This window comes from Hypomesus nipponensis, chromosome 26 (genome assembly GCF_054491055.1).
Source record: "Hypomesus nipponensis isolate SF chromosome 26, ASM5449105v1, whole genome shotgun sequence".
NCBI lineage: Eukaryota > Metazoa > Chordata > Actinopteri > Osmeriformes > Osmeridae > Hypomesus > Hypomesus nipponensis.
In genome coordinates, this window is record NC_140386.1 from 7578641 (window position 1) to 7591696 (window position 13056).

The following is a 13056-nucleotide window of genomic DNA, read 5'->3' on the forward strand; positions in this document are numbered from 1 at the left end:
TACCAGGAAACGGCGGACAAACACTTGAATGACGGCCTCCGACATGAACTGGTGGCGAGTCATGTCCAGCATCACCAGAGGTTATACTGCTGCACTTCATTCATCTCAGTTTGAGAGTTTTGCATGGTGAAACAGCGTCAGACACGGTGGTGATTTATCGAGGAACCAGACACACTCAAATATGTTGCCAACCCAAATAATAACAAAGGGTCTCGTTTCCACCGCAGAAACACCCGTATCCATGGTTTCCCTGGCGTGCGTCACCCAGCTCCATAAATAACCCGCTGACCTGAGCGGCAGTCCTCGGTCTGACTGCCAGGGTTAAGGTCATTTGTTATTCTACCAGACCACACTGAGGGAAAAGGCTGCAAAGATTCTCACCCTGGCAAACCCTCTATTCCCCCCCCCCCCCCCCCCCCCCCGCCCCCCACACACACTCCAAAAACACATACCGGCGACTATCTCCGCAGTGATGGATGCAAGAGTTGGTTAATAAGGACGTTCAATTTGTCTCGATAATTCTCAGCGTGAGGACTTTGCCTTCCACAGCGTGTGAATGGTTGTGCTCATTCGCCGGGGGAGCAGCAGGGACAGTTTCAACACCTCTCTAATTGCCCTCCTCAGAGTTTGGCCGAGCGTTCGGGGGTTAATTAGGCCCGGCGTATTCCTCCCAGGGTCCCTCTGGTCCAGTACGGCCGGCCCTGTTTGGCTTGGCGCTGCGCTGGTGGAGGGAGAAGGTATCACACCTGAATCATGACTGGCTGCTCTGTCCCCCAAAGAAACATCCTGTTGACCTTGGCCGAGCTCAACACACTCTCTTCTTTCTCAATCTGTCTCTCTGCCTGTCAGTCTGTCTGTCTCTCTATGTCACTCTCACTCTCTCACTCAGAGTCTCTCACTCACTCTCTCATTCAGTCTCTCACTCACTTTCTCTACTCTCTCGTTTGTTTTCTCCAGTCTCTCTCTCTCTCTCTCCCACTCCCTCTCTCCCTCTCTCCCACTCTCTCTCTCTGTCTCTTTCACACACATACACACACACAAACAAACCTCCGGCATGTATCTTAAGAGTGAGCGAGGTTTTGAGTCCCTGACCTGCTGTGTGTGCTCTAAACTCTGGCTGACTGGTGTTGCCGAGGTGCAGAGGCCGACCCCCTGGAAGACACTGGGGGGGATGTTGAGAGGCTGAGGAAGAGAGAGAAAGAGAGAGACAAGAGGGAAAGAGACAAAGAGAGATGAGGGAGCAGTGAACTCTATTGGCTCGAGCGCAGATGGGAGGGTGTCGGGGTGTGAGAGAATCGCACGGGACAACGATCCCCCTTCAGTGTTCTGGCCTTCAGTGGACTTGAGAGTCAAGAGGAGGAACTGTTTCATAATGCTCCGTCCTTGTGTGGGGCTGCGTGCGTGTTTTTTCAACAGCACCGCATGTTCGTGACATGGGGATCAAGCTCCTCGGGTGCATGGCTCGTTTCTCATGAGCGTACATACATGGACGTGGGTTTGTACTGGGGTTAAAGGTTGGAGTAGGGGCCGGCTGTTTGAGAAGGTGCCAGAACAAAGACCTAGGGGATGGGTGGGCTGGGATGGTGGTTCAGGCTGGAGAGAGGCCTGGTGCTGGGATGGTGGTTCAGGCTGGAGAAAGGCCTGGGGCTGGGATGGTGGTTCAGGCTGGAGAAAGGCCTGGGGCTGGGATGGTGGTTCAGGCTGGAGAAAGGCCTGGGGCTGGGATGGTGGTTCAGGCTGGAGAGAGGCCTGGGGTTGGCTGGTGGTTCAGGCTGGAGAGAGGCCTGGGGTTGGCTGGTGGTTCAGGCTGGAGAGAGGCCTGGGGTTGGCTGGTGTGGGCAGGAGGGGAAAATAGGCTCTGCAGTGGGCTCAGACCAGATCATTAAGAGATTTGTTTTAAAGAGGGGACGGTTAACCACATTACGGCCTTGCTGATGGGGAGCTGAAAGACCTCCTGGGCTGGCGGAGGACTGGAGGAGGACTGGAGGAGGGCTGGAGGAGGGCTGGAGGACGGCACAGGGGTGGCTGGGTGATAAATCACAGACACAGCAGAGAGAGTCCACAGGGCCAGGCTTCCTCCAGAAGGCCTGCCATGGAAAACACTGAGCTGTGGTGCTGCACACACACACACACACACACACACATTTATGCACACACACACACACACACACACACACACCCACGCACACAGACAGTTATGCACACACACATGCACACATTTATGCACACACACGCACGCACACAGACAGTTATGCACACACACGCACACACGTCCACACACACCCCGAAATCTTGCGCACACACACACACACGTTTCACCCTCCCGGTCCCATCAGACTTCACAGTAATTTCATTAACAGACATCCCTTTTCCAGCACCTCGCCTTGTGTTTGACAGAACATCCATTTCAATTTGACTGAGACAGTCCAGGTCTAATGTGCCGCAGAACACACCAGAGGACTTCCTAACCCAGAGGCTTTAGAGGGGATCGTTCTAATCACTAATCCTGCAATCCCGACTGTGACACCCTGTCAGAACCATAAACCCATTAAGTCAGATATTAGATCCATGCTGCGTTGTGGGAAAGACTGCAGGACATATGTGTGGAGACAGAGCCGGGATTACTTCGAGAGGCATACAAATGATTTAATGAAGTGTAATTCAAAACCTTTTATAGCTTTCACCATAAAGATTATTTAGCAATACCGCCACTTTAAAAAAAGCATGTTGGAACTTAAACGTTGGCCTTTCTCTATGAAGAATATGGTTTTAATAAGTGGCTCAGTAGTCGCCAAGGTTTAGCAACTTATACCAGTCCTACACCGGTACCCAAACATTGTAATGTTTGCTTATGTCCTGATAGCAGTTTATATCTTTATGTATACATTCAAAAGCTTTTATTTAGCTTTTTATTTTTTTAAAGCAGATATCCAATTTTCCTAGACCTTCAACAGTGACATACAGTCCAAGACACACACACAATCTTCAGTTCATGCTGTTTGGCTGACAACCCTTTTTCTGTCTCAACCGCCAGCTTTTCTCTGTCCGACAGACGCATAGCAACACACAAAACCAACTCAAACAGGAACTATGGGATTAGTGCACTTTTTTTTCTCCCTTTTTCTCCCCCCCCCCCACCCCGGTGGTGGGGCTCTCCCTTGTTTCCAGAGAGCAGAGTAGTCTCAGTCAGGGTTTGAGAAGGATTATCTCCCAGAATCCCCTCCCTGCGCCTCATTTAGTCTTCCCATCCACGGTCTCCAAAACCAAAAGGACAAGATAAAAGCGCGAAATGAGAAACACGTTTCAAAAGAGGATCTCCACAAGAGGATCCCTACTCTCGAGGAGCCACATTGAGACTCTGGCTTCGCACAGACCTCAGAAACCTCCGAGAGATTTAGAAGAGAGCTACAACAGATACTGAACAGCGTCACCGTGGAGACAGCGACTGTTGGGTCACTTTTGGGACACTGTAGAAACACGGGTCTACAGCATGACTGTAAGCAGTGTTAGAATTCCAGTCAAGCTGTTACACAATTATCAGAGACGGACAATATTCTTTGTTAGTCTTGTATTTTGTTGTCTCTGGTGGTAACTGTGCTTCTTGACTGTGCAACGCTTCCCTGGTAAATCATTTGGTTAGATAAACGATGTTACTTATGCTAGATTAGGCCTGGTTGTTTTCCATACTTGTTCAGACATATTGCACTAATATCTTGTCAACACCATGGAAACCACAAATTGAGCAAGGGTCATTAGTGCAACCGCTTTTGCGCAACTTGTTTTTTTTTTTTGCTTTGGTCTGTATGGAGAGTGTGGGCTTTAACCACCAGCCTGCATGGTAACCTCTCTCTCTCTTTCTCTCTCTCTCTCTTTCAGTCCATGTCCCCCCTCAATCTATTCTTCTCTGTCTTTCAGTCCATCTCACTCACTTATCTCACTCACTTATCTCACTCACTTTCTCTACTCTCTTGTTTGTTTTCTCCAGTCTCCCTCCCTCCCTCCCTCCCTCCCTCCCTCCCTCCCTCCCTCCCTCCCTCCCTCCCTCCCTCCCTCCCTCCCTCCCTCCCTCCCTCCCTCCCTCCCTCCCTCCCTCCCTCTCTCTCTCTCTCTCTCTCTCTCTCTCTCTCTCTCTCTCTCTCTCTCTCTCTCTCTCTCTCTCTCTCTCTCTCTCTCTCTCTCTCTCTCTCTCTCTCTCTCTCTCTCTCTCTCTCTCTCTCTCTCTCTCTCTCTCTCTCTCTGTCTCTGTCTCTGTCTCTCTGTCTCTCTCTCTATGTTTCTCTCTCTATGTCTCTCTCTATGTCTCTCTCTATGTCTCTCTCTCTCTCTCTGTGTCATCAATTCCACGTTCTGTTGTCCTGGCATGCCTCGCTCTGAGGCCACAGAGGCAGAGGCATTACAAGCAACACTATTTAAGTAAACCATACAGTCGTGGGGCTCAGGGTCTCGTCAGCCAATACATGAAACACCATTTTGTCAGCTGACGTTGTTTACATTGAACACTCACTCCACAGTATCAAACCGTGATCCTCACCTCTGAGTGTGAGCTGTGACTCTCGATCACCACGGCGTTCCTGGCGGCGCAGGGAGGGCCCGCTTGTCTCGGCCCGCGCTCGTAAATCACCCTGATAACATGCTGAGTGGATTGCTGTGAGTTAAACCCCTGGTGGCTGGAGTGAGTTTGCGGCCTCAGAGGTCCTTCTCTCTGTCCGACGACGGGAAAACAAACTCTGTTCGGCCCTCCACAGGGGTTCCTGCCTCCACACACACACACACACGGGCCGGGAGGATGGTCTGACCTCCTCTGCAGCACCTTGTTCAGCCGATTCCCGGGTTCAATTCCCGGAAGGGCGGCGGGTGGGGGCTGGCGGCTGTCAACATGGTATGACCAGCTGCCTTCACTCTGGACCTCTCCACCATGGGGTGTAGAGAGCCATCACCCCACACAGCCGTCACCCCAAACAGCCGTCACCCCAAACAGCCGTCACCCCAAACAGCCGTCACCCCAAACAGCCGTCATCCCAAACAGCCGTCATCCCAAACAGCCGTCACCCCACACAGCCGTCACCCCAAACAGCCGTCATCCCAAACAGCCGTCATCCCACACAGCCGTCACCCCACACAGCCGTCACCCCTCACAGCCGTCACCCCACACAGCCGTCATCCCACACAGCCGTCATCCAACACAGCCTTCACCCCAAACAGCCGTCATCCCACACAGCCGTCATCCCACACAGCCGTCATCCAACACAGCCTTCACCCCAAACAGCCGTCATCCCAAACAGCCGTCATCCCAAACAGCCGTCATCCAACACAGCCGTCACCCCAAACAGCCGTCACCCCACACAGCCGTCGTCCCCCACAGCCGTCATCCTACATGTTGCTGGAGATCATCAAGCTTTCAATGGAGGTACACACAAACAGTCTCCGACACACACACACACTACAGGCGCACACTACACACTACAGGCGCACACACCCGACCCATCCACCCATAGTCCAAACATGGACAGTGGCAGAACAATAAATACAAGAAGCCAAAAGGAGGAGGGAGGGCTATTTTTGTTTCTTTGGCGTACAGTAGATTACAGTATAAACCCCCGACATATGTTCAGGATCAGCTGAAGAAGCAGAAAATTACCTCTCGTCCTTTCCTGGAAGGACTGTGTTTTGCTGTGCGCGCGTGTGTGCGTGCGTGTGTTACGCCTCGGTCATAAAGGCTCGGCTGTTTCATGTGTTTCTGCGGCGAAGGAGAGCGCAGGCCTTGCTGACAGGCCCTCCGCTCTGAGTCAAGCACGAAAATAACTCAAGTGTGTAAGAGAAAAGAGAGAGGAGGGAGAGGAGAGGGAGAGCGAGAGAGTGACAGAAAGAGAGAGCAGAGAGCGAGTAGAGAGGAGAGCGAGAGAAGAGACGTGTTCAGATACCTTCTACTCCACAGCATTTCTTCCTCCCCCCCTCCTCCTCCTCCCCTCCTCCTCCTCCTCCCCTCCTTCACTGTCTCTCAGTAGATTCAGATTGTTGACAAACGGACTGGGGTCTTAAGGATGACAGGAGAACCCGACATGCCTAGTCCCAGCCAGCGAGTCCTCTGACTTTGAAACGGGATTGAGGGATGAAAAGAGTAAAAAAGACCAAATCAGGAAAAAGATCCGTCTCGCACACCATAAACATGCCGGCGGAGAGGAACCCAACAAACCCTCCGTGCGTCAGCACAGCCGCATCCCAAGACATTCCCAAGCACGCTCGTTGACGAGTGCCTTCTCACAGTCTTGCCCCTGGAAAAGCCTGAGATTGTCGCCCTCTCCTACGACCTCCCGTTCGGTCTGAGACGGATGCAGTTCTGTCAGATCTCTTCAGCCGAGACCCTACTTCCCTTTTCCTGAGTGGTATCAGTTGGAGACAGAGCCACAGACCTGTTCACGTGCTGCAGTCAAGGACTGGCCCTACACCTGACACCCCTGACCAGAAAGAGGACAGACGAAACCCATACCACCACTACGAGGTGTTGGTCACGTCCAAGGTGAACTTAACGTCCCTCAAACCAAGCGAGGAAAGTCAGTCCAGGTCAACTCTGTCGTGCGGGCCTGCTCAATGAATGGGTCAGTGTGTCCGCAGACCGATATGTGCCACACACACCAGGGATGAAAGGGGGAGGCGTTTTCAGCGGTCTTGGAGCACGCGTTCGGGCCAGCGCAAACACAGAGCAGCTTTGATTCTCTCGACTCTGCCCGCCCCCCCCCCCCCCTCACATGCTACCATCGTATTCCCCAGCTTGTCACACTTAGCACCCACCTAGCTCTGCTGCCCTGCTTATAATCTTTCAATTAATCTTCCTAAAGGAGTCAGATACTGGGAATTATAAATGGGTAATCTTCAAAGGATTTCCTTCAGATCCACGTGTCTCTATTCAGCGTGGGCCTCCTCTGGCGGTGGAGAGCCTCCGCTGACACCATCACCGGTGTCCCATACGACATCATGGCGAAGGTTCCTGATGTGTCTCCTCACGAGTCCCGCGGCTTCCTGTTGGTTCCTCCTTCCATCCAATCCTGGCTAAGCTGCCAGCAGGGGGGCCTCGCGCCGTGTCTGCGAAGGGGATTGGTCGACAGGCTATCTTACTTGTCATTTCCATAATATTATGATATCCACAGCATCCTTTGTCCGTGTCGGCGCTAAGCAGACGTGTCTCTGTGGGGTTTGTAATCTTACGGGCCGAATGAATATGAAACATCATTCTTTTTTTCCCCCCACTCTGATTCTTTTACATTAATGCAGGTAGATATCTCCCCCCCAGCTGGAGAGACTCCATCTGTGCTGGTCTGTCTTGAGAGAGGGAGTTGGGTTGGGAGGGAGGGATAGCAGGGGGCTGCATAAATGGATGCAACACCATCACTCACCTGGTCTATGATCAATGGGGAGACACAATGCACCATGGGATGTGGCAGCCAGCACTTTGATGTGAGTGCTTCATGTTTCTCAGCAGACAAATACAGGGGTCCAGACAAGGTTCTTAGGAGCGTGTGTGAGTTTACATGTGTGTGTGTGTGAGTGTGTGTGTGTGTGTGTGTGTGTGTGTGTGTGTGAATAAAACACTGAAAGCAGAGGAAGGAACAAAGGCCAGAAAAGCCGAACGGAATAAGTATCTTTATCTTCCAACATCTAAAAGAATACTTTTTCCATAATATTATCCATAACACCATAGGAGGGGAAACCACAAACTCCACACAATTTTCTCCCAGTCGAACAATGCCGACAAAAAACCCTTATCTCTCCAACTCGTCTCCCTCCCCCCCCCCCCCCCCCCTCCTCCGCTCTTGAAGAGACAGAGACGGCTTTCCTCTGCCTCTGTTTACACGCCACGGGGTGATTCCTGAGAAACAGGAAAAGTGACACAACACATTAAGGCTGTTTCTCCCCCAGCCAAACCCCCCCCCTCCCCTGGCAGTCTCCAACACCCGCTCTGCACACCGTCAAGGAGCCTCCGTCACAGAAAGAGGCACGGAGAGACAGGATGGAAGTCCAGCCGTAGAGACCTTCCTCCCCATACTTTAATGACCATCTTGTCCTTGACGTTCCTCTATGTCTCAGAGGGGGAACTGACCCTAAATGTCTTTTAAATGACTCCAGCCTAACACCTTCAGATCCCCCCCCCCCCACTGCACCTCCAGGACATTTGGAAACAGAAACCACAACGACATTTCAACAGAGACTCAGTCACTTTGGGAGTGGGTGGGTGGTGGGAGTGGAGAGGGAAGAAGGGGAAGGTATGGTGTTAGCCAGACTCCAGTCAATCACACTCTCTGTCAGACTCATCTCCAAAGTATGGCAGCCTGAAGCTATGGGCTGCTCTTCACATTCATCATCTTCTCCCTCTTCTTTGAAGACGTCTTTCCCTTCAGGTAAATATACACGTCTATTACTAAGGCCTCCTTGTGTATGGCCAACCCCCGCTCCCCCTCAAAGCCCCCCCCTGCATAAAATAACCCCCGAAAAACGTGACCCTCAGTTCTGTATACCACCACCAGGGGTCCTTCTTCACATGATAAACATGGTGCGCTAACGCTACGACAATGTCAAACTGTTACAATGGACGTTTACTGTAAAAGGGTGCCTTTCATGTGGTGGAGCAGTTACTCTTTCATGACACATCAATACGAGAGAAAGAGACACAGACAGAGGCAGAGACTGAAAGCTAATGCCTGGGCTTTGAGGCAGGCCTGCACACCGTCAGCCTGGCAGTCCTCAAGCCACAGAGACAAGTATACACAGGATCCGTGGACCGCTGGAGACTTTAACAGACCCCCTTGTTAAACCTCTCTCTCTCTCTTTCTCCGTCTCTCGGTCCTCTTCGCTTTCAGCTGTGTGTGTTTGGGAACGCCACATGTGGTTTTCTCAGATTAACGGCGAAGAAAGTGCCGAAAGTGAGTGTCAATTATGGGGGCGACGTACGCATTTACAACGACGAGGATACCATTTTAGGTTGAACGACAACATCTCTTGTTTTCTCCGGTTTCACACTGTTTGCGTGTGTATGTGCGTGTGGAAGTGTGTGTGAGTGCAATTGTATATATCTCACTAGAACATCCCTATATGTCCATTTCATCGAGTGTTCACAAAGAGAACACTTCAGTCCTCCTCTCTGGGTGTATAGTATGTGCTGTACATCCTGGCCTTAGTCCAGGAACCTGCTGCAGTCTCCTAAGCTCCCTCCAACTGGCCAAGAATGTGGAAAAGCTCCTTCAAAGAGCAGCATTTAGCAAGGTGTAGTTTGAACGGGTAACTGCGTCTGCAGTCGGCCACATTATAGCAGATGAAACTGGAATAGCACACCTGTCCTACGCTAGAAGCATCAGAGGTAGGGAGTAGGTAGGCTGGGGAGAGGAAGGCAGGGGTAGGTAGGTAGGTAGGTAGGTAGGTAGGGAGAGAGGGTAGATAGGTAGGTAGGTGGGGTGGAAATGTATTAGATTAGATCAGATAAAAGTTAATTTCTCTGCAAACGACAGTGTACACCAAGAGCATTCGTTCTGCCTACTTTAAGACACAAAATATGTATTTTTAATGCCCTGAAAGGTGGAAATGTTCAACTACACGAAGGAAACCGAATAAACGACGAGGGTGATAGCTGTCATTTCACCGGCATGGGTTATCACTGCGGACAAGCGCTCATGAAGACACGCTGATCAAAGGAGAAGTCCGGGCCCGCTAAAACGGAACGTTTCATGTCTGGGTAGAGCAGTGAAATGTGTTTCACATCAAGAACACAAGGAGTTACTATGGGGGGTGCACGTCGAGTCACAGCCCCCCAGAGATGAGTAGAGAGTGGTGACGAAGGAGAACAGGATAGAGGACAATGAGGTGCTTGTCCAGGACGTGTCTGCCTTTGGCGGGGAGGGGGTGGGAGGGGGTGGGGGGTAGGGGGGGGGGGGGTAGGGTGGCACTTGACTGAGAGGTCTACATGATGAATTGCCCACTACTTGACTCTGTCACGCTGTCTGCCACTCAGAGAATAACAGGGGTCAGAGTACAGCATCCACACTGCGGTCCTCCGGGAAAAAGGCCACTTTCTCTCAACGCGACCATTCATTACTTCACAACATGACTAATGTAACCTACGAGGACCGTATGGGCCTGAACAAAATACAAACACTTCTCACAGTTGTCTTTATAGAATTGTTTATTTGTACCCATTAATCATTCATGCGGATTTGTCGGCTGCATGCCCTTAGTTATACAGTCGTATTGTCAAACAGGGCTTGACAGTGATGAATGGGAACCCGGTAAAGAGGAAGCACGCGCCAATTTGTTAAATGTAACTCTTTTAGCTAGATCTATCTAGAGACACTTCGTCAAATAGTCCGCTTCCAACACGGTGCCACCTGACGTGCCTTATAAGTACAGAGGCTGACGTCTCTATATGCTTGTGTTCATTCTAAGTTTAACGCATCTCTCGATTTGTATTCCGTCCATCTCGTCGACAAAACCATCTCTCACTCGTGCTGCACGCGACGCAAACCTGTGCTCTGACTCTCTCGCCTGAACCTGTTCCCCCCCCTCCTCTTAAAATAAGCAATGGGGGGAAATATTCAAAGCGTCCCACCTCCTTTCGAATCAACTGGCTTCAAACTTCTAGCGCTCGGTGTAAAACTTTCTCCTTTCAACAGTTGAATAGGGTATTATTGCAGGACAGCGCTGAGTGAGCATATAGGGGACGTGAAAGTAAAACCGTAAAATACTGGTGTTTTAGAATGGCGGAAAGTCGGTATAGTCCGTGTCCTCCTTCAAAACGGTCCATGTGAGACGAACTTTAGCATCGGCACCTATTGTTGCTCAGTGGAGGAGGATAGTTGCGGTAGGCTGAGCGTGAAACATTGGAGACACGTATCCACGGCAGCTTGTCTACAGCACTCATCTCGAGATGATCTGTCCGCGAGGACTTCGATGGATCCTCATAAGCGCTTTCGTGCACGCTGTTGCACCCCGGGACACTCACGAGCGACCGAAGCAATGTGACATACCAAAGTCGGTGAGTTGTGCGTATAAGGGGCGCCTCTATACTATCACAGAGGTAGGCTCCTGTACGTCGATATACGTCGTGGAGTTTTGGTTACATTGCAAATGAAGCAACAACTGTCACAGCCAATCTAGAAGAAATTATATTTAAATGTTTTAATTATATCTGAAAGAAGTAATTTGGGGGGCATGTTAAAGAATAATGCAGCAAGCAAGGCCGCGCAGGCCTGGTAAATAAAACAATTCAAACAAACAGGCCACTGTATATTAACTGATAATTAGGACAGCCTTCATTTGTAACATGATAAACACATAGGAATATAATAGGATCAACACTTGGCTTGATACTGATAGATCTGACGAGCATAAACACCAAAATGATTTGGCATCATAAAGGTACGGGCTATTATCGTGAAGAGACAGGCCTTAAGATTCCATAAGATATATATTCTTAACAAGGTATACTTGAATATAGGCTACACAAAGCTGTACTGATTAAAACTGCATTTTCAATCAGCAAAATTGCAATTGAGCAATTACTGGTCCTTCTGAAAACATATAGCCTATACTAATACATCAGTTTCACAAATAATATTTGGGGCTTCAAAATCGAAGCAGTTGCCAGGCGAAATATCCCTACTACTGCCAAGCCCATGGCTGTTAATGTGACAAAGGAAAGCGGGGAAACACCCACGGGTGACTTGACTTCACATAGCTCTATATTTACTTGGAAAAGTTTCAGTGACCGTTTAAAAGTGATCACGTTCCAATTAAAAGGCAACCTATTAAAAAAGTTATCGGACACATTTCAAAATTGTGAAATAGGCCGACTTCATAAAGGGCGTGGAGCTGTTAGAATCCAACTGATGTTTGAACACTCAGTTGCTCCCGTCTGCGTGTCTCTCAGTGTGAATTTATGACCGACAGGAGATGAAGAGGATCCTAATTAGAATCATATCTGTGAACTGCGCGTTCTGCACGCGCACTGTCTTGGATACAAATTCCAAACCGCTAACGCAATAAAAAACTAAAATTCACATGACCTCAGCAAAAGCTTAAAATATTTTTTCATTTATTTAAACAGGAGATGAGTACGCAACTATATGAATTTAAGATGTGTAATTATTTTATTTTGGGTGCACCTATAACATCCGTGGTTTTAGCCTAACACACCATATTGTTTATTACATCTGTAAGACGATGAAGTTTTCAAAGATCAACCGAGTATGTGCTGCTCCCTTCCATGTGATTTGTAATACGTCAGTACAGAGTTCTCTGTTTTGTGTTAAAAGTAATTACCTAATAAAACGGTACTGTTCGCGTCAGTGCTTCAGAGCGAGCGCAAAGAAAGCCCCTCGCGAGGAGAGAGGGCCTTCCTCGGGACACCAACGGAACTGAATTCAGTCATTCACTGAGTCGAACGGAGCGAAGCCAGTGTCTGTCCAGGAACATCATTTGGCTTCTTCTTCTGGGCACGTGTTGTATATAAAATACACTCTTAAAGAGACTATGATTATAGATGACTTGCAGTGATGCGTTCCAGATATAGGGAAATAGTGTTAGTAGTTAAGTCTAGGCCTATTTTAACTTTTCCTTCACTAGGTTGTAATGCAAAACAATATTTAAAAATTAAGCATATTTCAGTCTAAAATATGTTTGGCTACAATTGTTTGCCAAAAATTATGTGGGCAAATCCATTGCGATGATAACAATCACTGCAAAGATGACTTTTCGGAATATTTGAAAAGGCTTTAAATAGCAAGAGCATGTTCATGGTTACACAATTTACTAAAGTCAGATTGAATTCCAAAAGTAAAAATGTTCCCTGCACAGCTAAGACAAGGTTTTAGATTGCGTTAATCTTTTTTTCCTCTTTCTATGCGACGATGTCTGTAAGAATTTCACTTTAATGATCTTTTAACTAATGCCCAACAGCTGCAACATCAAAATAACAATTTAAAATGACAGTCATTAATTACTGACTAAATTAGATGCGATAGAGTTTCCTCCCGTCTATAAAATGTTGATGTTTACGTAAATAACTTTTAGAAT

The 13056-nt window shown here is 49.0% G+C and overlaps 1 protein-coding gene across 1 annotated transcript in view; it reads left to right on the forward strand.

Moving 5' to 3' along the window:
• Nucleotides 1-10754: 10754 nt before the first annotated feature.
• trabd2b (TraB domain containing 2B) overlaps nt 10755-13056 on the forward strand; it is a 49343-nt gene continuing 47041 nt past the window's right edge. The window contains exon 1 of the mRNA XM_084692886.1: nt 10755-11017. Coding sequence (XP_084549012.1) covers nt 10910-11017 — 108 coding nt within the window. The 5' untranslated portion in view covers nt 10755-10909. The remainder of the gene's footprint in view (nt 11018-13056) is intronic.